The 23,705-nt window shown below is 55.0% G+C and overlaps 1 protein-coding gene across 4 annotated transcripts in view; it reads right to left on the bottom strand.

Moving 5' to 3' along the window:
* Positions 1-22,949, bottom strand: part of CROCC (ciliary rootlet coiled-coil, rootletin) — a 47,900-nt gene extending 24,951 nt beyond the window's left edge. Inside the window, exons 1-18 of one of the 4 annotated variants that reach the window (XM_081223953.1) lie at positions 22,826-22,949; positions 22,088-22,229; positions 21,325-21,467; positions 13,141-13,326; positions 12,958-13,041; positions 12,821-12,882; positions 12,572-12,737; positions 11,944-12,050; positions 8,747-8,983; positions 8,220-8,316; positions 7,474-7,557; positions 6,793-7,026; positions 6,005-6,204; positions 4,099-4,281; positions 2,518-2,662; positions 1,670-1,816; positions 1,053-1,283; positions 102-295 (exon numbers count right to left, since the gene is read on the bottom strand). In XM_081223953.1, coding sequence (XP_081080079.1) covers positions 102-295; positions 1,053-1,283; positions 1,670-1,816; positions 2,518-2,662; positions 4,099-4,281; positions 6,005-6,204; positions 6,793-7,026; positions 7,474-7,557; positions 8,220-8,316; positions 8,747-8,983; positions 11,944-12,050; positions 12,572-12,737; positions 12,821-12,882; positions 12,958-13,041; positions 13,141-13,326; positions 21,325-21,467; positions 22,088-22,229; positions 22,826-22,885 — 2,702 coding nt within the window. In that variant the 5' untranslated portion in view covers positions 22,886-22,949. Of the gene's footprint in view, positions 1-101; positions 296-1,052; positions 1,284-1,669; positions 1,817-2,517; positions 2,663-4,098; positions 4,282-6,004; positions 6,205-6,792; positions 7,027-7,473; positions 7,558-8,219; positions 8,317-8,746; positions 8,984-11,943; positions 12,051-12,571; positions 12,738-12,820; positions 13,042-13,140; positions 13,327-21,312; positions 21,468-22,087; positions 22,230-22,825 lie in introns of all 4 variants that reach the window. The other 3 variants (XM_081223952.1, XM_081223951.1, XM_081223954.1) reach the window with 3 other exon arrangements.
* Positions 22,950-23,705: the final 756 nt, after the last annotated feature.

The raw sequence follows: 23,705 nt of genomic DNA on the forward strand, positions 1-23,705 counted from the left end.
CTGGTGACCTGGCCCCTGAGGGCCCGTGCTGGACGTGGCTGGCCACGGGGTGGCTCCGTCAGACCCCCCAAGGGCGGGCTGGGCAGAGCTCAAGGCCTCACCGCAGGCGTGTGGCCTCCTCCGACAGGGTCCGGCCCTCACGCTCAGCTGCTGCCAGCTGCACCGCCAGGCCGGCCCGCTCCTTGGCCAGCGCCTCCTTCTCCCGGGCCGCCCGCTCCGACGCCTCCGTCTGCCGCTGTATCTCCCGCCGGGCCTGCTCCAGCTCGTGCTCCCGCCCACTCAGCTGCCGGGAGAGCTGGCCCCACCCCGGCACTGTGAGCGCCAGCCCCGGAATCCCCCAGCCTGCTTATCGTGCAGCACCCCGACCCTGGGCCCGACCCGGCCCTGGCAGGCAGGAGACCAGGTTCAAGCCCCGGTTGTATCCTGATGTGCTGTGTGAACCTGGACAAATCACAGCCTTCTCTGGACCTGCAGTGCATGCACATGCAGACATAAGGGTCATCACTTAGTTTGGGTGGCAACCAAACACTTCCTGCACCCCAAAATGTCCAGAGAAGCTGAATGTATAAAATAAAGCAAAGGAGAGCTGCTCTGCAGGCCTCAGAAAGGGAACCTAGAGCCTGGCTCCCTGCACCGCGTGGTCTGTTCCCTAGAGGCCCCTCCCAGGAAGCCAGGCCCTCCAGGACAGACACCCTAAGGTCCCTTCCAGCTATGATTTCCCAACAAGTCTAAGATTCCAATTCTAAAATTCTCTACCAATTATCATAGCATTAATCTTTACTGAGTGGTGATTGATTTCTGTAAGCGCTTACCCGGTATACTCTTCAGAACAACGCTTTGTGATAAGAACTATTAGCCCCATGTTACAGGTGGGGCCACTGAGGCATGGGGAGGTCAGGTAGCTTGCTCAAGGCCCCCAGCTGGCAGAGGTGGGACTGGATTTCAGCTGGGAAGCAGGCTCCCGAGCCTGTGACGTCCCCCAGGACAGATGCAAAAGGCCGGGAGCCTAGAACCCCTTCCCCACCTGCTCTCCAGACCCCACGTACACCCACCTGAGCCAGCCGCTCCTGCAGTCGGCAGCGCTCCTGGTGCAACTCCGGGAGCTGGCGCTCTAGCGCCCCCCGGGCCTGCTCTGCTGCACGCAGGGAGCCCTGCAGGCCCTGCCGCTCCACCTCGTGCTCCAGCCGCAGCTGCTCCAGCAGCTCCTGCCCCTCCTGCGCGGAGGCAGCCTCCCGCTCTGCCTGCCACTGCCGGCCCAGCAGGGCTGCCTTTTCCTCTTCGAGCTGTGGGGGCCAGGCGGAGGCGAGTGACCAGATCAGCCCAGGCCCTCATGGTCCGAAGAGGTCCCACCCGGGACCAAGGATGCCTTCTCCACCCACCTATCACAGCCAGCCCATGGGAGGCTCCCGGGGGTAAGGGGCAGTGCCCTAGGGCGTGTGGACACTGGGGAGGAGGAGAAGGAAGGGCCCATGGAGCTTCTTTCCTCTCAGACCATGAGAGAGAAGACAGACAGACAGGAGTCAGAGAGAGAACAACAAGACAGAGGGACAGAGGTGTACAGGGAGATGTCGGGGTGTGGGCTTGGCTGGGCCTGGGGATGCCTCAGCAGGGTCTCTGAGCAGGGAGGACAGGTGGGCGAGGCAGGAGGGCCTGCTGGCACACACCGTACCTGGGCGACAAGGCGGTTCAGACCCAGCTTGTCCTGGGCAAGACTCTCGTTCAGGGCGCTCAGCTTGGATAAGGAGTCCCGCAGAGAGGCCTCCTCGGCCCGCAGCTTGGTCATGGAGAGCTCAAGCTCCACGCGGCCAGCCTCAGCCTGCAGGGTCGGGACCAGGGTGGCCAGAGATGGTCAGGCGGGGAGAGATGGAGAGAGATGGGAAAAGACGTGCAGAGACATGGAAAGATAAAGAGAGATGGGGAGAAAGGCAGAGAGATGGGGAGAAAGGCAGAGAGATGGGAGAGGCAGGAGGTGGGGAGGTGGCGAGAAGAGGCACGGAGAGACAGGGCCCCCAGAGACAGGGCAGGGGACACGAGGAGGGAGATAGAACCTGAGAACATGAGGCAGAAACAAAATCCCTGCAGACGCCCTGCTGCCCACGCTGCTGCGCACCCAGAGCCGTGCAAGGACCAATGAAGCTGGCTCCCACTGTGGGGCGTGGCCAGAGGTCAGAGGGTACCCCAGAGTGGGGTCTAGGGTGGCCTTGCTCAGGGCCCAGACCACGGACAGCAGGGCAGGCACCGACCAAGAACTGTGCCCCCAACCCTCACAGACCCCAGGACCTGTGTCCAGAGATGGGACTGGATGACCTGAGCTACAGGCCCTGCCCCAGAAGCATCTGGAAAAGCAGGGATATGACCAGTCCTAAAGGTCAGTTCACTTATGGCTGGGATCAGACGTCAGTGTGTGGCCAGAGTCAGAGGTGAGCCTGAAATAGGGGTCAGTCTGTGGCCAGAGTGAGAAGGCCTGGGGCCTAGGGTAGAGGTGGGTTTGTGGTGGTGTGGCAAACGGGGACCCACCTTGGTCAGCGCCTCGGCCACCTCGGCCTTCTCAGCCTGCAGCACGTCCCGCTGCAGCGTGGTACAGCTCAGCGCCTCCCTCACCTCCACCAGCTCCTTCGCCAGCCCTGAGCGCTTCACTTCCAGCTGCTCTAGTTGCCTATGGCTGTGGGACAGAGGGTGGGGGGGTGCCCCATGTCACTCCCCTGCCCTGAGTCTCCCATGGCCAGACATGCTGGAGCAGCCAGGGGCCAGGCCCAAGGCAGGAGCCTCATCCACAAGGACAGCCAAGCCCACCGTTGGGCCTCAGTTTTCACATCTGCAAAATGGGGTAACGCTCGCCTCGGGACGTTGTGAAAAGGATATGTGTCCTGGGACTTCCCTGGTGGCACAGTGGTTAAGAATCCGCCTGCCCATGCAGGGGACACGAGTTTGACCCCTGGCCCGGGAAGATCCCTCATGTCACAGAGCAACTAAGCCCGCGAGCCACAACTACTGAGCCCATGCATCGCAACTACTGAAGCCTGCGTGCTCTAGGGCCCGCATGCCGCAACTACTGAGCCCGAGTGCTGCAACTACTGAAGCCCGCGCGCCTAGAGCCCATGCTCCGCAACAAGAGGAGCCACCACAATGAGAAGCCCATGCACCGCAACGAAGAGTAGCCCCCGCTCGACACAACTAGAGAAAGCCCGTGCACAGCAACGAAGACCCAATGCAGCCAAAAATAAATAAAATTAAAAAAAAAAAAAAAAAGGATATGTGTCTTTATTGTAACTGACATATCTCTCCAAGGGCCTTCGGAAACAAGGATAATATCCACTGCCACAATGTACTAAACATCACTGTTACTAATGCCTCAGAGAACTAAAAGTGAAGTGGTTAAGAGGTTAACTCTGAAGCCCCAATGACTGGGTTCAAATCCTGGCTCTTCCACTAACTAGCTGTGTGACCTTGGGCAAGTTACATAACCTCTCTGTGCCTCAGTTTCGCCATCCATCTCATCCAAATGGAGATAATAATAGCTCCTACATCACAGAGTTATCATGAAGGTTAAATAAGAGAATCTAAGTGCTTAAAATGGTGCCTGGTACTTAGTAATATAAGTACTGATGTTATTATTATAAATTTAAATTTAAAAAATATTAACGTTATATTAATATTATTGTTAATTAACTTAATTAACAATAATACTAATGCTATATAGTTCATATAACTACTGTTATATTCGTTTTTTTTGTTTTTTGGCTGTGCTGCGAGGCATGTGGGATCTTAGCTCCCCAACCAGGGATCGAACCCACGCCCCCTGCAGAGGAAGCATGGAGCCTTAACCACTGGACTGCCAGGGAAGTCCAGTTGTTGTCATCATCATCCACACTCTACCTCCTACCAGTTCTCTGATCTCAGGTAAATGACTAAACCTCCCTGAATCTCAGTTTCCTGAAATGGGTCTGGTTAGAAGACCCTATAGCAGAGGGGTGCCATGAGGATCCTCGAGACAGTAGAAGGCCCAAGACACAGTCAGTACTCCCTAGCCCCCAGGGACAGTCGGGAGCCCCATGGCCCATCCAAGCGGCCCTGGCAGGGAGCCAGAAGCTACTCAACCTGCGCTCAAGCTCCCTGCGCGTCTGTGCGCTGTCCTGTGCGGTGTCCTCCCGCTCTTCCTCCAGCTGGTCCCGCTGGCGCCGCAGCTCCTCCTGGGCCGCATGCAGCTTCTCCCGCTCCTGCCGTAGCTCCTCAGCCTGCTGCTGGGCCACCTGCAGGCTGTGGGCTAGGCTGTCCTTCTCCCTGCAGGACAAGGGGAGGGGGAGCTGAAGGGGATGCAGAGGCCACTCCCACCGGGGAAGATGGCCGTGCTGCTGTCCTAGCCAGGAGCCACATCCTCCCGTCCTCCGAGGCTCCGGCCTCTAGAAAGCCTTCCTGCCCCTAAGCATGGCCCACTCATTTCATCCACGTCTCCCTGGAGCTGACTCTTCCCAGCATAGGGCACTCAGCTTTCCTTCTCCCCCAACCAGCCCACTTGGAGGCCCAGTGGAATGGATGGAGGCACTGGCATTATCTCCAACTACCCCACCAAGTGAAGATGCCAGGCTAGGTTCCTGAGACATGTGGGCAATTTCGCTGCCAGCTCTGCTAGTCCACATGGCCAGGAAATGCCCCCTACAGCACCCTATGCCCCTCAATTCTGGGAGGCCCAATAGAGCTGGGTCTGTCCAGATCCCACAGCTGCCTGCTGCCCAGGCCAGCAGCACATGGTAGCCAGGTCAGGGGAGGGAGGAGGCTCCTTCCAAGGCAGGGGTTTCTAGCTCAGGCTTAGGGCTGATGGCTATCATATCCTCCACTGCCGCCCCCGTGCGCTCAAAGTGGCAACCTGTAAATACTGATATATTAGATACGAAGGCTGGCAGTAGGTGGGAAAAAATATTCGACATGGGCTTCCCTGGTGGTGCAGTGGTTAAGAATCCACCTGCCAATGCAGGGGACACGGGTTCGAGCTCTGGTCCAGGAAGATCCCACGTGCCTCGGAGCAACTAAGCCCGTGTGCCACAACTACTGAAGCCTGCGCACCTAGAGCCCATGCTCCGCAACAAGCCACCGCAATGAGAAGCCCATGTACCGCAACAAAGACCCAACGCAGCCAAAAATAAATAAATAAATAAATAAAATTATCAAAAAAAAAGGGTGGGGGTCAAACTCTATCCAAGTTTTAAAAAAAATTTGACATGAAATAAAGAAAAATAGTAGAATGCAAAATGAGGTGTTCGCTGGGAATGCAACTACATAAAAAGCCCCTTTCCTTCCAAGGCATGGGAAGCACTGGTTTTGCTGTCAGATGGACCTGAATCCCAATTCCTACCCCAGTCACGTCGCTGTGTGACCTCGGACAAGTCTCTCAACCTCGGGACAGTAACAGTTGTGAACTGCATGAGTTTGATGGGAAGACTAATTGAGATAATACACAGGAAGCACTTGGCAATAAGCCTAGCACATAGTAGGTATACTGGAAAGGTTTGCAAAGTGACTGCCAGGAAACACAACCGGAAGCAAAGCCAGTGCATTAACAGGGGTTAGGATGAGCAGGGGAAGCTGTGAGGAGGTCCCATCTTTTTATTTCCCCTCCATTTTTCAAACTTTTTATTACGTGGCTACATTTACAAAGAGAAAAACCAAAAAACAAGCACCTAAAAAATAAAAAACAACCAGGCAGCTAAGAGTGGATAATTTCTCGTCTCCAAAATCTCCGAGAGACAGAGTCGAGAATAACAGTGTCAATATGGCTCTTGGAGATGATGGAAATGTTTTATAGTCATATGTCCTACTTGTTAGCACTTGAAATGTGGCTAATGCAAACATTTACATTTGTAAATGTTTACTGAATTTACATTTGAACAGACACATGCGGCTAGTTATGACCATATTAGTGCAAATCCGCATGTTCACAGGCTCTGGCTGGCGTTAGGCCCAGACGCTGACTTATTCTCTGGGCTCCCCGCCTCTGACCTCCCGGCACCTGTTCAGGAGGTCGACGGCACTGCGCAGGCGCTGGGCCTCGCGCTGCGCATCCTCCTGGGCCTGGGCGGCCCCGTCGGTCTTATCCCGAAGACACTGCAGCTGCTCCTCAAGGGCACGGCGCTCACCCTCGCTGTCACTAAGCTGCTTCCGCAGGGTGCCCAGGAGGTCCTGGCTGGCTTCATAGCGCCCCCGCATGTCCTGTGGCATGGGAATCACTGACTGTAGGGGAGCCCTGTGAAGCTCCCTCCCCGATCTCCGCACGATGCACACCAGCCTACGCTGCGGCCGGGCAGGAGAGCTACACCCCCAGACTCAGTTTCCACTCCCCTGCATCATGCCCTCACCACCCTTCTGAGACCTCTGCAAGGGCTCTGAGCCTCCATCTCCCTGGGGTCCCGGGCAACCTAAGTCCCCAGGACACCAGACATACCACCAAGCACACTCCTTCCCCTCCCCCGCTTCTGACGCCGCCCCCACCCCTGCCCCCCACACACACCAAAGCTCTCTGACTCTGTGTGGGAACCCCATCTCCCTTCCTATACCAGGACTCTTACTCCACCCCGGGCTCCGCCCCCAGCTGCTCAAGCCCCTCCCACTCTAGACTCAGATTCCTCCAGTGCTCTCAGCCACCTCCACGGGTCCTGACTCAGTTGCCGTTTCTCAAGCCTCTGACTCTAGCCTGAATGCTCAGGCTCCTCCCCTAAGACCCCGGCTCCGACCAAGGTTGCCCAAGCCCCTCCCCGCTGGACTCGAGCTCCGCCCCAGGACACTCAGGCCCCTTCCTACCTGGACCTGCAGCTGACGCTTGTGCAGAGCGGAGTGAATGAGGGCTAGTGTGGAGGAGTCCGAGCAGGCAGGGGATGGGCCTCGGCGGGGGGAACGGCCACGGCCGGGCGAGGAGCGCCTCGGTGGGGACGGGGTCCGGGCCCCCGAGAGCCCCCGCAGGCTGCCGTCCGATGCGGCCGCTGTACGCTCAGAGCCACTTAACTGGACGCCGCTCTCCATGTCTGACAGGACGGCCTGAGGGGGGGTTAGGGAGGCAGAAGGAGGAGGGGAGCTGCGGTGTCAGTTGGGCAAAGAAGCCTCGGGAGGCAGTGGGGCCACCAGGGTCCTCATGTCTAGCTTCAGCCCTAACTCTGCAGCACTTTCTCACCTCCGCTAGCTCACAGCCCTCAGCCCACCAGGTAAGGCCTCCCATTTACTGGGAAGACATGATTCAGCGTTTCTCACAGATGGGCAGGGAACATGCAGTGTCTCCTCTCCAACGAGGAACTCCCCCGGGGTGGGGGGTGGGGGGGCAGATTTGGGGCGGAGCTAGCAGGGGTGTTAAACAGCAGCCTAGGTTTCCAGGGCCCCCAACCACTTGCAGTTCAGCTGAAGGCCACCAGGGAACGTGGTGGCCCAGGACTGCCTGGCCTTGCCCTGCCCAGGGCTCCCACCCCTTCTGGCTTCTCCCGGCTCCCGAACCTGTGCGAGGTCCCTCAGGGTCTGCTGCAGCCCCTCTCCATCCTCCGTCTCCAGGGCCGCCTGCTCCTGGAGCCGCAGGGATTCCTAGAGTGGTGTTGGGGAGACAGGCAAAGAGCAGTCAGGGTCTCTGCCCTAGTCAGAAACCTCACCTTCGTCTCCCTCCCGGGACTACCACCAATCAGTTGGCCTTGAAGGCCATGCCCAGGGGCCAGCAGCTCAGAAGACCCCACAGTGGCCCCAGTGCCCTCACTGAACAGACCAGGCCCAGAGAGGTGTGGTGTCCTGCCCCAAGTCACACAGCCTATTGGAGGAGAGCTGGACGTAGAACCCAGGCCAGACCCCACACAGAAGGATGACCAACCCAGGCAGTACCCTTGAGAAGGGGTCCCTCTGGTGGGGAGGCAGCTGAGTTCCAAACGAAAAGAGCCCTGGGCTAGCAGGGCACAGGCATGAGTTCAAGTCCTGACTCCCCAGCTTAATGGCTCTGAGACCCTGGACAAGTATTTCCCCTTGGGCCTCAGGTTCCTCATCTGTATAATGGGGATCGTGCTACAGAACTGCTGAGAGGATGAAATGGGATAAAGGAGGTGAATGTGCTTACCACTAAAGCTGGCACACACTAGGTGCTCAATTAATGAGGGGTGAAACTGAGTCTGAGTGGGACGCTTGGGGTTGGCCCAAGCAACCCAGCCCTCAGCCTGTGTCCATGGATCTGGTCGGTCCCCCCGCCCCGCCCTGCATCTCACCAGGGCCTCAAGCTTCTCAGTGAGGGCCTTGTTGAGCCGATCCTTTTCCAGATTCTGGTTCTGAAGGCGTTCGACTGTCAGGGCCAGCTCAGTCACTCTGGAGGTAGGGGAGCAACACAGGTGAATGGGAGACCCACCCAGCTTCTCCTCCGCCAGCTCCGTGTCCTTCATGCTTCCCCAAACCTGAGGCAGGGACCCTAGGATTCGCCTCCCTTTTGCCGTGTGACCTGAAGTCACTCTCCTTTCTCATCTCTAAGTGAGAATGAGGTGGCCACCCACTTCATCTCACAGAAAAACACTCTGGGACTTGTCCAGGTCTCAGGAGCAGAGGCTGAACTGCTCGTGATGTGCCCTGGGCAAGAGCCCTCTGAACATCCGTCTCCCCCTCTGCCAAACGGGGTGCCTGGGGAGACTGGCTGAACCCACACAGGGGAAGGGCCCTGTGAACAGACGCCCCCTCCTCCCCGTATGTCCGGGCGTACACTCTGTGGGGAGGTCTGCCTCGCGTGGCGCCTCCGGGCGCCCACCTGGCACTGAGGTCGGCCTTGTCCAGGTTGCTCTGCACCTGCAGCTGGGCCAGGTCCTTCTCCTGGAGCACCTTGTCTCGCAGCTGCTCCTCCACCTGGGCCTGCAGCAGGGCCTGCTTTTCCAGGGCCGCCTCGGCCCGGCTCTCGGCCAGCCGCAGGCCTGCGCTCAGCCCCAGGTTCGCCTCCTGGACGGCTCGTGAGGTCCGGGCCAGCTCCCCTCCCAGCTGCAGCAGGTCCCTGGTGTAGAGAACACAGGATGGGGATGGGATGGAGGGGAGGACTCCCAAGTGTAAATTAAAATTACAGTGGGGGGGCTTCCCTGGTGGCGCAGTGGTTGAGAGTCCGCCTGCTGATGCAGGGGACACAGGTTCGTGCCCTGGTGCGGGAAGATCCCACATGCCGCAGAGCGGCTAGGCCCGTGAGCCATGGCCGCTGAGCCTGCACGTCCGGAGCCTGTGCTCCGCAACAGGAGAGGCCACAACAGTGAGAGGCCTGCGTAACGCAAAAAAAAAAAAAAAAAAAAAAACAAAAACTACAGTGGGATGCCATTTGTCGCTAACAGACTGGGGACAAAAAGTCACATAATGCACAGTGTAGGTGAGGCTGCGGGGAAACAGGCTCTCCCTACACTCCTGGTGGGAGGGCGAGTGTAACCACACAGAGGGCGATTAGAAGAACTCTGAAAATTATAAATGGATAGGTTCTATGACCCACTGACTCCATCGCTCAGAATTTATCCTACAGATATGCCGCAAAGCAAGGAAAATGACCTGTGTATAATGGGATCCACTGCAGCCTTGCTCACGTAAGAAATACTGGTGGCAACCTAAGTATCTATCGAAAGGGAGCTGCTATTGCCTTTTCTTTTTTCTTTTGGCCACCGCGTGGCTTGCAGGATCTCAGCTCCCAGACCAGGAATTGAACGCAGGCCTCGGCAGTGAAAGCCTGGAATCCTAACCACTAGGCCACCAGGTAACTCAGCAGGGAGCTGCTATTAAAAAAATCATGATACCTCCCTTCAGTGGAATACTCTGGAGCCAAGAAAAACGAATGGGGAAGCTCTTTAGAGCCTGATGTGGAACCACTTCCCAGCTATAACTATTGGGTGAACAAAGCATCTTCGAGAACTGCAAAAAGGGAACTCCCTGGTGGTTCAGTGGTTAGGACTCTGCGCTCCCAATGCAGGGAGCATGGGTTCAGTCCCTGGTTGGGGAACTCCCACAAGCTGCACCGTGTGCCCGGAAAAAAAAAAAAGAACTGGAAAGATGAAATTCTCCCACGAGTGTATAAAAGAAAAGTGGGGGCTGGGGGGGAAATGTACAACCTGCTGTATTTACTTGTATCAAATGAGCCTGAGTGTCTGGGTCAGAGGTGGCAGGAAGAGTTTTCACCATACACCCTTTTGAAATTTGAACCTTGTGCATGTGTGAGTTATTCAAAAGCAAGATGTTAACATTTTAAATGCTAATTAAAAATTAGGTATTTTAAATATATCAAATAGGTTAAATCCTCCCCTTTCCTGAATGAACTGTACCACTGGGTACCTAACGGTAAGAAGAGGAAGTGCCTTATTATAGAAGAATTCCAGTTAATACATGAAGAAGTGATAGAATGAGACAATCACGATTTTGCAACCTCTGACGAATGTCTGGACCTTGGCATTGAGCGTCAAGGGCTGCTAACGCACAGACAGAGGCTCCTGATGGCAGAGTACACATGGCGCTTATGAAGAAGTCTTGTCAAAACAAAACAAAGCAAAACACAACAACCCGAACCTGAATTTGATCAAGCCGTAAATCCAACATCCAATTTACAGGAGACAAAGGTGTTAAAGGACACCACAGAATCCAGACTGTGGGAATCTCTAAGGACAACTGTCCCGGTTTCCTGAACAAATAAAAGAGACTTAGAAGACGAATCAACCAATCACACTTTGTGAACATCTATGGATCCTGATTCAAACAATTTTAAAGACAAAAAGTGAAGAAACACCATCGGTGACACTGATGAGTCAACTGGAAATTTGGATACTGAGAGAATAGTAGATGATCTCAACAAAAGATCATGGCTCAAATGCTTAAGGCACAAAAGGAAACAAATTGGTCTGCCTGCCTCTAGGCTCTCCCCACTGCAGCCTCACCAGCCCAAAGATCAAGCAGGACCAAGTCCCCTGCAGCAGGAGGCCTTTGGGGCTCTTTTCCAACCTGACCTCCTTTCACTTGCCTTTTGCTTCAACCCCACTGGCTGCCATTTTCTCGCACCTCCAAGCCTTTGCTCCTGCTCTTCCCTCGGCCTGGGGTGCCCTCAGCTCTGCCAGTTAAAACCCCACCCATCCCTTGGAGTCAGAGCAAATTCCACCTCCTCAGTGAAGCATTTTGCTGACGTCCCCACCCCTCCCAGTTTTCCGAGCATCCAGGACATCCTTTCTGTTCCACTTTCACGTCACTGACCACTCACTTCCTCAGTCTGGAGGTTGCAAATTCCTTTTTAAAATAATTTAATTTAATTTTTGGCCAGGCCACACGGCTTGTGGGATCTTAGCTCCCCGACCAGGGATTGAACCCCGGCCCTTGGCAGTGAAAGTGTGGAGTCCTAACCACTGGACCTCCAGGGAATTCTCTAGAGGTTGCAAGGTCCTTGGTAGCAGAAGCTGAATATCATAGTTGATTAAAAGCAGGAACTGCAAATCCTGATTCAGCCACTTACTTACTGCTGTGTGACCTTGGGAAGGTCACTCTACCTCTCTGAGCCTCAGTGTCCTCATCTGTAAAATGGGGATCATTCCAGTTCCTACCTCACAGGGACACTGTGGATATGAGATGAAATAAAATGTACAAAGAAAAGAGACTAGCTCAGAGCAAACACCTAGTAAACGTTTACTATTTACTGGTAATGACTAGGAAACAGTAAATTTAGTAAATACCTAATAGTATTTAGTATTTAGCCTTAGTTATTTGGTCATAAATAGCCAATTTAGCAAGTACATTAAGTAAATGCTAAGTGACCACCATGATTTTGGTAAGAGTTAATTATTACTAGTTGCCTCTGCCTCTCCGTAGGGCCCGGCACACAGTAGGTGTTTTGGGTCGGACCGAAGTTCAACTGAGTTGAGTTGAATTCAGTGTGCAAAGCGGGGTTGTCTCCCGGCAGCCGCAGCGTCTCCCCGAGCCGCCCCTCCGCCGGCCAGGCCTCCTCACCTCTCGGTGGACATCTTCACCTCGCTGAGCAGCCGTCGGGCCCCCACAGCCTGCCTCCACAGGAGAAGCAGGCGGCTGTGCTCCTGGCTGAAGTAGGCGTTGAAAGACTGGAGGGCAGAGGGGCTGAGTGAGGGGCTGGAGCGGGGGCCGGCCCACTTCCTGCCCCAGCTCTGACCACCCCGGAGGGGGTGGGTCTCCCAGTGGGCCGGCTCTGGGCCCGCATACAGGGCTGGGCTGGAGCTGTACGGTCACCAGCTCAAGCCTCCCGCTGGCTCGGGGAGCTGGATTTCAAAGCCTCCACGGGCTGCAAGCAGCAGTGAGGAAGGGCAGAAAGCGCCAGGGACGTAGGTTTGCATCCCAGCCAGCCAGCTGCATGACTGGGCAGCTATTCAACCTCTCTTTAGAAGGAGGATGATGGCACTTGCCACATATGGTCACTATGAGGAACAGAGGAGAAATCGCCCGCCTGGCACTGGCACGTGGTATGTGCTGATCAAGGCTATTATTATGACAACCATGTACCTCTACTAAAGGGCTCACCTGACCAGCAGGGCCCTCCCTCCCCCTCCCCTCCCCCTCCCCCCTACCCCATAGGCCGTTCCCCTCGGGTCAGCTCCCTGGTGCCCACCTCTCCCTCGCGCCTCCACGCTGCCTCCCGCTGCTCCAGCTCCTGGCGGCTGCGTGTCCAGTCGCTGGTCACCTTGCGTATGTCCTCACTCAGAGCCTGGTTGGCCGAGTTCGCCTGGTCCAGCTGCTCTCGGAGCATAGCGTTCGCCTGGGTCAGGCTGGCGCTTCTGGGTGGCGGAAAAGGGACCAGTGGGTGCGTGGCCGGAGAGCACAGCCCTGCCAGCCACGTGCTATCCCCACTGTGTCCCACCTCTGCTGTTCCTCCTCCAGCCGGATGAGGGCGCTCTCTAGGTCATGGCTGTGCTCTGTGTCCTGGGTGGGAGAAGCGGGGGCATCAGGCCGGGCACGTGGAGGGAAGCGTCTGCCCTGCCCCAGCCCGGCACCCACCCTCAGCCGCTGCTGCTCCAGCTCCGCGGCTCTCTCCAGCAGCTGCTGCTCCTGCTCCGAGGTCTTCTTCTTGTACTGGAGGATCTGGGGATGCGTGGAGAGTGGCCGGTCAGCCCCAGGGGGCATGGGGGCCGGGCCAAGTGAGCACAAGGGTGGGCAGGAGCAGGAGTGGGTGGCCCTGACCTTGGCCTGCAGCCGCTGCACGAGCTGGGCCTGCCGCTGCTGGCCCTCCTGGTAGGCCTGCAGCTTGCGCCGGTAGGAGGCCTGCTCCTCCTGCAGCTGCCTCCGCAGCTCCACGCTCTGCCGTGCCAGCCCCCTGGGCTCCTGTGTTTCCAGCTCCCCAGACTCCAGTCGCACAGCCTGCTCCAGCTGCAGGGAAGGGCCCTGGGTGAGAGTCCTGGGCCCCCCGGGAAGGCAGTCACAGGCCTCTGCAGGGGGCGCCAGGCTGGACCTGGACCCACAATGCCTTGCAGGCACATGTGGGCAATCCCAGGATGCAATGCACGTGTGCACAGGTAATGCAGCCGTGCATGGACACACAGACTGGGCAAGCACGGATACACAGACTGGGTGTGCATGGACACATGCAGGTGGGCCCACAAACGTGTGCATGCAAAACACAAAGATGCACCTGGGGTAAACCTTAAAGGCCCTGGGTACACCGTGAGCCTCTCCTCCAAGACACCCAACCCCCTGTGGTGGATAATTATTGGATTCATGCCCCTGTCTCCCCACCCCCACCCTAAGGGAGCTCAGGAAAGCCTCGATTTTGTTCCGCATTGTATTTTAGAACAGTGGCAGTAGCAGTGTTAATGAGTTAACAGCGTGAGCACACGTGAATACATTAACAGGCATCAATACACGTATGCATATCTGAGCTTAGAGACATGCACGCACATAACACACACAGGCCACCTAAAACACCCCGAAGGTGACACAGATGAACTCACCCCGCCCCACTCCCCACATACACAGCACTCAGGATTGTCAGAGGTGCGCACATGTGTTCTAATATAAGGTGTGATTTATTAACGCCCTCTCAGCCCAGCCTAGCCTTGGGCTCCCTCCTCTCCCTCGCCTCATGGGAAGCCTCTGCAGTCACCGCCTTCCCCTACCCACAGGCAGCTTGCAGCCCCTTCATCATCAGACCCTGGGGGCAGAGGCAGGATGCCTGCCGGCTCTGACTGCCTCGCTAGCCTGGAACCCCCTAACACCCTTAGGTACCCGCTGGTCCCAGGGGGCCCCTCAGCCTCCTCCAGCTGTTTGGAAGGGAGGAGGGAGGAGGCCGCTGAGGACAAGCAGGACCAACAGAGGAGCGACAGTGCCCAGGGAGAACCAACAGCACGAGAGCCCAGCCCAGTGCTTGGCCTGCAAAAGCCCGGGCAGGGTATTCACATGCCCACCTACATTGGGTTCCAGGGAAGCCAATGGCAAGGGCAACTACTCTGACCCACGCTAGTAACGGGGCCAGGCCAGGTCAGCCCTCCGGGCCTGTGTTAAGCAGTATGGCAGGACAGGCCCAGTGAGCCACCCAGCTGACAGTCATCTCCAGCCCCACCCCTGTTGCAGCAAATACAGAAATGAAGTTTTCCTTCGCCTGAGAACAAGGAGAATAAAGGGAACAGTGAACAGGCTAGAGAAGAAACATAACCTGGCCTGAAAGAGTTAATCACTCCTTGTTTTACTTTAACTGTCACTAATTTGTAGTAACTTGACAAAGCTAACCTCACTCCCTGACACTGTAATTTACATTCAGCACCAATCACGCCTAGCTCTGCAAGTTACATCCCCTTGTGCCGGCACTTACATTAGATAACAAATCACGCCCTATAGTTTTTGCATTTCAGAAACAAGGTCACCGAACCTGCTGAGACTGAACCAGGAAGAAATAGAAAATACGAACAGACCAATCACAAGCACTGAAATTGAAACTGTGATTAAAAATCTTCCAACAAACAATAGCCCAGGACCAGATAGCTTCACAGGCAAATTCTATCAAACATTTAGAGAAGAGGTAGCACCTATCCTTCTCAAACTCTTCCAAAATATAGCAGAGGGAGGAACACTCCCAAACTCATTCTATGAGGCCACCATCACCCTGATATCAAAACCAGACAAAGATGTCACAAAGAAAGAAAACTACAGGCCAATATCACTGATAAACATAGATGCAAAAATCCTCAACAAAATACTAGCAAACAGAATCCAACAGCACATTAAAAGGATCATACACCATGATCAAGTGGGGTTTATTCCAGGAATGCAAGGATTCTTCCATATACGCAAATCAATCAATGTGATACACCATATTAACAAATTGAAGGAGAAAAACCATATGATCATCTCAATAGATGCAGAGAAAGCTTTTGACAAAATTCAACACCCATTTATGATAAAAACCCTGCAGAAAGTAGGCATAGAGGGAACTTCCCTCAACATAATAAAGGCCATATATGACAAACCCACAGCCAACATCGTCCTCAATGGTGAAAAACTGAAACCATTTCCACTTAGATCAGGAACAAGACAAGGGTGCCCACTCTCACCACTCTTATTCAACATAGTTTTGGAAGTTTTAGCCACAGCAATCAGAGAAGAAAAAGAAATAAAAGGAATCCAAATCGGAAAAGAAGAAGTAAAGCTGTCACTGTTTGCAGATGACATGATACTATACATAGAGAATCCTAAAGATGCTACCAGAAAACTACTAGAGCTAATCAATGAATTTGGTAAAGTAGCAGGATACAAAATTAATGCACAGAAATCTCTGGCATTCCTGTACACTAATGATGAAAAATCTGAAAGTGAAATTAAGAAAACACTCCCATTTACCATTGCAACAAAAAGAATAAAATATCTAGGAATAAACCTACCTAAGGAGACAAAAGACCTGTATGCAGAAAAGTATAAGACACTGATGAAACAAATTAAAGATGATACAAATAGATGGAGAGATATACCACGTTCTTGGATTGGAAGAACCAACATTGTGAAAATGACTCTACTACCCAAAGCAATCTACAGATTCAATGCAATCCCTATCAAACTACCACTGGCATTTTTCACAGAACTAGAACCAAAAATTTCACAATTTGTATGGAAACACAAAAGACCCCGAATAGCCAAAGCAATCTTGAGAACGAAAAATGGACCTGGAGGAATCAGGCTCCTTGACTTCAGACTATACTACAAAGCTACAGTAATCAAGACAGTATGGTACTGGCACAAAAACAGAAATATAGATCAATGGAACAGGACAGAAAGCCCAGAGATAAACCCATGCACATATGGTCACCTTATCTGTGATAAAGGAGGCAAGAATATACAGTGGAGAAAAGACAGCCTCTTCAATAAGTGGTGCTGGGAAAACTGGACAGGTACATATAAAAGTATGAAATTAGAACACTCCCTAACACCGTACACAAAAATAAACTCAAAATGGAATAACGACCTAAATGTAAGGCCAGACACTATAAAACTCTTAGAGGAAAACATAGGCAGAACACTCTATGACATAAATCACAGCAAGATCCTTTTTGACCCACCTCCTAGAGAAATGGAAATAAAAACAAAAATAAATAAATGGGACCTAATTAAACTTAAAAGCTTTTGCACAGCAAAGGAAACCATAAACAAGACGAAAAGACAGCCCTCAGAATGGGAGAAAATATTTGCAAAGGAAACAACTGACAATCTACAAAATGTACAAGCAGCTCACGCAGCTCAATAACAAAAAAACAAACAACCCAATCCAAAATTGGGCAGAAGACCTAAACAGACATTTCTCCAAAGAAGATATACAGGTTGCCAACAAACACATGAAAGAATGCTCAACATCATTAATCATTAGAGAAATGCAAATCAAAACTACAATGAGATATCATCTCACACCAGTCAGAATGGCCATCATCAAAAAATCTAGAAACAATAAATGCTGGAGAGGGTGTGGAGAAAAGGGAACCCTCTTGCACTGCTGGTGGGAATATAAATTGATACAGCCACTATGGAGAACAGTATGGAGGTTCCTTAAAAAACTACAAATAGAACTACCATACGACCCAGCAATCCCACTACTGGGCATATACCCTGAGAAAACCGTAATTCAAAAAGAGTCATGTACCACAATGTTCATTGAAGCTCTATTTACAATAGCCAGGACATAGAAGCAACTAAGTGTCCATCGACAGATGAATGGATAAAGAAGATGTGGCACATATATACAATGGAATATTACTCAGCCATAAAAAGAAACGAAATTGAGTTATTTGTAGTGAGGTGGATGGACCTGGAGTCTGTCATACAGAGTGAAGTAAGTCAGAAGGAGAAAAACAAATACCGTATGCTAACACATATATATGGAATCTAAGAAAAAAAACAATGTCATGAAGAGCCTAGGGGTAGGACGGGAATAAAGACACAGACCTACTAGAGCATGGACTTGAGGATATGGGGAGGGGGAAGGGTAAGCTGTGACGAAGTGAGAGAGTGGCATGGACATATATACACTACCAAACGTAGGGTGGATAGCTAGTGGGAAGCAGCCGCATGGCGCAGGGAGATCAGCTAGGTGGTTTGTGACCACCTAGGGGGTGGGATGGGGGTGTGGGAGGGAGGGAGACGCAAGAGGGAAGAGATATGGGAACATATGTATATGTATGATTAATTCACTTTGTTGTAAAGCAGAAACTAACACCATTGTAAAGCAATCATACTCCAATAAAGATGTTAAAAAAAATAAAAAATAAATAATAATAAAAAATGAAAAAAAAAAAAAAGAAACAAGGTCGCCAGCTGAAAAACCAGAGGCAAACGGACGAGGCAAACAGACACCATTACCAGACCCCAATTACTGGGCAACCTGACGCCAGCTATGACTGTTTTGAAATAATGCAAAGGAAAGGAAGAATGCAAGACCTTCACTACTCTGATCCTTATCACATACCCCGGACTGCGAGCCCCACATATAAAATCGTCCCTGATTCCCAAGGAGGGGGGGCACAGTTCTTGAGGCGCTAGCCTGCTGTGTCTTGCCTTCGGCCTGGCAGAAAAATAAAGCCATCTCTCTCTTCCTCCAAAATCCCTGTCTCCGTATTTCTGTTCGGCCTCGGTGCACAGGGAAGCCAATATTCAGCAAAACCACGCCCACCCCCGGGGACACTGCTGGGCAGGGTGACTGTGCCCACGGAGGCTGCTTGGGGGCTTCAGCTTATGTGGGGGGGAATCTGGTGAGGGTGGAGGAGAAGGCAATGTGCAGGGGGTCTCCGCCTGGAGGGTGTGCTGCAGGCCCGTGGCCAGTATCTGCGTGAAGTCCACCTAAGTCAGGTGATGGGCAGAGCATCCACATCTGCGTGTGGTGACAGTGGCACCGAGATGCTGTGAGTGTGTTGCGCACGGATGTGGGCGCTTCCTTGGGTGTGGGTGGGGTGCGTCTTGTCATCTGCCTCCATGTGGGACCCTGTGTGTCTCTGGGTCTGGGCCTTCACAGGGACCGGGTGAGGTGCAGCTGCAGTCCAAGGTCTACGTTGTGCTATGGGCGATGGGTACATTTTCGTGTGCACCCGTGTGTCCATGTGTCTGTATGACTGTGTGCACAGTCACAAGTGGGCGGACCTGGGGAGCGAAGCTGGACTCTGCACGCGTCCGTGGACTTGTGTGTACCTTTGTCTGGCTGTAGGTGTCCAGGAGCTGTGAGACAATGTTGTGTTGTCTGCGGTGTGGCTATGCCGGATATACCACGGTGTGTGACTGTGCATGTGGGTGGGATTGTGCGGTGTCTGGGCAGCTTCTGTGAATCTGAGTGTCTCCCCGAGGTGGGTTTATCTTGGTGTGTGGGGAGGGTCTGATTGTGGCTTGTGTTGTGTGCATTTTGCACATCTGTGTGAACCAGCTGCTGTCTGCTTCTCGGCTTTAGAGGGCTTCCTGCAGCCGCCAAATGCTCCACCACTCCTCCAGTGCTCACCACCAGACCCAAGCCACTCCTGGCCACACCCCACCCCTTTCCACAAACTTTGCTGCTCACCAAGCAGCCTTTCAATTTTACTTGTAATTCAAGAGGGAAGGAGGCTGCTACCAAGCCAGGGATGAAAGAAGTTTACTGTCTCCCCTAGCAACCGCTGCCCCAGCCTCCGCCATTCCGGTCCAGGTTGCCATGGACACTGGGGTGGGGGGGCGCAGGGGGCCTGGCCTGTGGAGCCGACTCCTTCCCATCCCAGCTGCCTCGCCCAGCACCTGCTCATCAGGGACAGGAAGAAGCGGGGGCCTCCACTGGGACCCTGAGGTTCTCCCTCTGACCTGGGAGGTAGACACTGGGAGCCCCTGCCTCAGTTTCCCTACATGTAGTCAATAGGACAGAGATCCTGACCTCACCTCCACTCCCCTTTCCCAGGGATGCTGTGGGGTTTAAGGGGTCGGAACAACCTCACTGACTGGCCCCCTAAGCCAGCGCACGTGCAGCAGTTATGGCCACAAGGGCAGGCCCTGTCACCTGCAGCCCGGGGACAAGTGGGCAGCAGAGAGTGACTGCGCTGCAGGAGCACAGAGCCCCGGGACCAGGGGTCTCGGCCCAGCTCCACCACCGACGTTGGGCCTGTCACGTCCCCTCCCTGGGCCTGTTTCCCCATCTCTAATGAGGTGATCTCCAGGCTCTGAGGTTCCCTGTGGACCCACCCCCAGGAAAAGGCCTCAAGGTCACTGTCATGCAGCCCCTGCCTCCACGGGTCCACATCTCAGACAGAGGACAGTCTCCTGCCAGGATCGCTCTACATGCTATTCAGGGGCCTCTCCAGCCACACAAGGAAACTTTCTAGACTAAAGCAGCTCCCCCAACCGGCCCAGCCCCACAGCTGTGTTGTAGCAGAAAAGGGACCCGCTACCTCCACCTGTTCTTCCCTCCCCATGCCAGCCTGAGGGGCAGTGCTAGCCTCACTGTCAGTCAGAAGTTGGCATTTAAAAGAGGCAGCCCCCAGGGGCCTGACACTGTGCCAGGGGCCAAAAGATGACCAGCCTAAACTAGGAGGGGGCTGTCTCAGGGCCCACCACCAACAATACAGACTCCGCCCAGCCCACCTGCCACGCCCCCTGCAAACCTTGGGAAAGCTAGCTCTGCATGGTCCCCAGTGCCGGCGACCATCCTGCTCTTCTGCAAGTCCCAACACGTCAGGGGCTTGTCCAGGCAGGCGGATGCCAGGACACGGGCACATCCCACAACGACACAGAGGAACACATATCTCTCTTCCCATCATGGGTATACAAGCCCCTGTGTGGACAGGCCTGGCTCAGGGGTCCAGCCATCCCTAGCTCTGCCAGTCCCACACAGGGGACCCTGGGCCAGCTTCAATCTTCCGTTTGTAACATCAGGGGTCACGTCTGAGGCCCTTCCAGCTTTCCCAGGGCCAGGTGCCCCCTGGAACTTCCAGGCCGGTTGCCTCTTCCCATACCCAGGAAACAAAACTGTAACACAGAGCCCTCGGCTGTGTGACCCCCAAGCAGGGTGCTTTCCCTCTCTGAGCCTCGGTTATCTCCTCTGTTAAATGAGCATCCTAATGGTCCCGACCTTGGTGCATTAAATGTAAAGCACCCAGCACATGCTTGGCACACAGTAGGCACTCAGTAACCAGCAGCTACTATGATGAGTGTTATTACCACCCACACATCTCCCATCCGCACACACACTCCCTCCCTCATGCAACTCTCTCACCAACTTTCAGCCACCATCAACTCCCCAGGGTCATTTCCCATGAGCCTGGAGGCCTAAAGGAGAAAATGCACTAAGAACCACCTGTACTCCACTCACACCGACCTCCTGCCCAGGCCCTGCAGCACAGGTCCCGGGGGACGTGAATCCTGCCTGGACTTGCAGGCAGGCCCGGCTTCTCCTTCCTTCCTTCCTTCCTTTGCTGGGCCTCACCCCCACGGGGAGCAGGGCAGGTCTGTGGCTGCCTGTGCCTACCCCAGCCTGTTGGGTGGACCCCAAGCCCAGGTAACTGGGGGCACAGGAAGATGCCCAGAGACTCAAGGGGTGGCAGGGGCCTCTAGGGGTCTTGTGCTCTGTGCCCCACCCCCCAAGCAGGCTCGGGACAGCCAGGAATGAAATACCCGTTTCCAGGCACTTCATCCCCTCATCTCATTGATTCCTCACAGCTCCATGTCACATTACTGTCCCCGCTACGGAAAGCAGGCTCGCAGAGCAGGGTGATTTGCTCAAGGCCGCTCAAGTGGGCAGAGCCACAATCTGAATGGAGGCGGCCTGACTCCAGGGCCCACATTTTGCCCAGGAAGCGGGCCTGCCCTGGCTGTCTCCCCACCCCTGCGGCAGGGGAGCCCCCAGCCCAGCTCTCAGCCCCCCGCAGCACCCACCCTCTCGCTGACCGCGTTGTACTTGATGGCCAGCTCATCGCGCTCAGCCCGGCTCTGGGCCAGCAGGTCCTCCACGCGGGACAGCTCCTGCTGCAGAAGCTGGTTCTCCTCCTGCAGTGACAGCATGGATGCCATCTCGGTGGCCGGAAGCAGGGCTGGAGAGGGACAGTGGGCACACAGTTAGCTTCCACCTGCATCCTGAGGGACCGCCTCCCCCTACAGGTGCCCTACCCATCCCTGGAGGCAGGAAGATGGACCAGGTCCCCACGAGGAGCTGTAGCTGGGGGGGCCCTTCCCAGACTCTCTCAACCCACATATGAGGTGTGGGTGCCACCCTCCAGGGGGAGCAGGGGCCCATCAGACTTTCTGCCCGGGTGGGGAATGGACACTGCCACCCCTTATACTTCTACAAAGTCCTGAACTAAGCTGAGCTGCCCTCCCCCTCTAATCTTGGGTTCATCCAGCTCACACCTTCCCTGGGAGAGAATGTGGTGTTTGGGGTTTAGGTCTTTGCAGCAGGCTGCCTGCAAGCAAGGAGGGGATGCTCAGCCCTGCCTTCCAGCAGCATCACATGGAGAACAAGTCTGGGAAAATTACACCTCTGAACCTCCATTTCCTCATCTGTAAAATGGGACCCTCCATCACAGGTTTGTACCTGCCTCACCGTGATTATTCAAGAAATGGAAGCTGCACTCATTATCGTCATTATGACTGTGGAGGAGGGGGATGTGAGAAGAGGTGAGATGCAGGCAGTGTCTGTGAAGGGGAGTGGTACCTGGGCTCTCAGGCTGGGAGAAGTTGCGGGTGACAATCTCCGTGATGCGGGCAGGCAGGCAGGTGGGCTGGGAATCCTGGGCCGGGTCCTGCACGTTCAGGCCCTTCTCCTGGCCCGACCCCAGGATGCTGCTCTCCAGTGTCTGCAGGGAAAGAGGGAGGGTCTGCGGGGAACCTGGGACCTTGGGCTCCCTGGCGTGGGTGGGAGAGAAACAAAGTCCTGCCGCATCAAACAAAGATGTGGGTGCCCAGGAGACCCTCGGGAAATCCCCAAATGGAAGGAAGCCTGGGAGTTAGAATCGCAAAAAGCCCAATGGGAGGATACTCTGTGTGCCCCCTGCCCCGGGAAGGAGGCCCCCTCCGGGGCCAGAGAAGCAAACCAAAGCCCGAGGCCCACTCACAGACCTCCCAGGGCAGCACAAGCGTTGGGGGCTCCAATCCAGCTCCCGCCCTAGATGGGTGATGACCCCACTGCTCCAGCAGAGGTCACCTCAACCCTAAAATCTGGAAGTAGGGACTCCCTTTCACTCGAGGGGCACTGGATAAGGGAGTCACGGAGTTGAGCCCTGAGCAGGCCCCTACCCCCAGTCTGGCCGGGAGCTGCAAGCTGGGGTCCCTGCGCACCCCGCCACCACACCTCTCCCACCCCTGGACCCCTAAGATGTGCCCACGCCTTCCACTCCTGCTAGGCCCACACTCCCCTGCCCTGGACAGGGTGGGCACAGCCCCGAGGACCCACCTGGAAAACGGGCTCCAGTGTCAGCTGGGCCTCCAACGACCCCTCCGGCCCCAAGTTCATGGGGTGGAGGCCGTGGGCACCCCTCTCCAGGCCCTGCGCCAGGGCCCTGGAGACCTACACAGCCCGCCCACCCTACAGCCAGACTGCTGTGCTGAGCGCTGGGCAGATTAGGCTTAAATCCGGCGGCGCCCCCACGTGATCAGGGAGGTGGGCGGGGCTGAGGGGGGAGGGTAGGGGAAAGGAGAGGGTGGGCGGGAAGCTGGGCAGCGGGGAACAGGAGGAGGAAGGACGAATAGGGGGAGGCGAGGAGAGAGGGGAGGAGGTTGGGGAGAAAGGGAAGGAGTGGAAAGAAGAGGGAAAGGACACACACACACACACACACACACACACACACACACACACACACACACACTCTCTCTCTCTCTCTCTCGCTCGCTCGCTCTCTCTCTCGCTCGCTCGCTCTCTCTCTCTCTCTCTCTCTCTCTCTCTCTCTCTCTCCCCTCTCCAAGCGCAGGGGGTGGGGTCAGCACGCAGGAGGCGGGAAAGGCCAGTCTTCAAGACCGTCTTTACTGACCCAGAAAAGGGGTCACAGGGTTTGCTAAGAATGTCTTTACAGGGTGCTGGGATGACGTTTTCCCACATCAGGTGCAGGCTGTGGAACTGCCCAGTCCAGGCAAGGAGCTGAATCCCCCTTCTCCAACTCCCAGCCCCACCCCCGCACTGGCTATGTGCCCCAGGGAAAGCAACTTTGCCTATCTGAGCCTCCTGTCTTCGTGTAAGATGCGTATTGGCACCCATCCCATGGAGTCACCTGGGGGCACAGAGAGCTGACGACTGGGCACGGGGCTCAGAGTGAGCATGTGATCAACGCTGATTTCAT

The sequence above is a fragment of the Mesoplodon bidens genome (genome assembly GCF_964165515.1).
Source record: "Mesoplodon bidens genome assembly, chromosome: 2".
Classification (NCBI taxonomy): Eukaryota; Metazoa; Chordata; class Mammalia; order Artiodactyla; family Ziphiidae; genus Mesoplodon; species Mesoplodon bidens.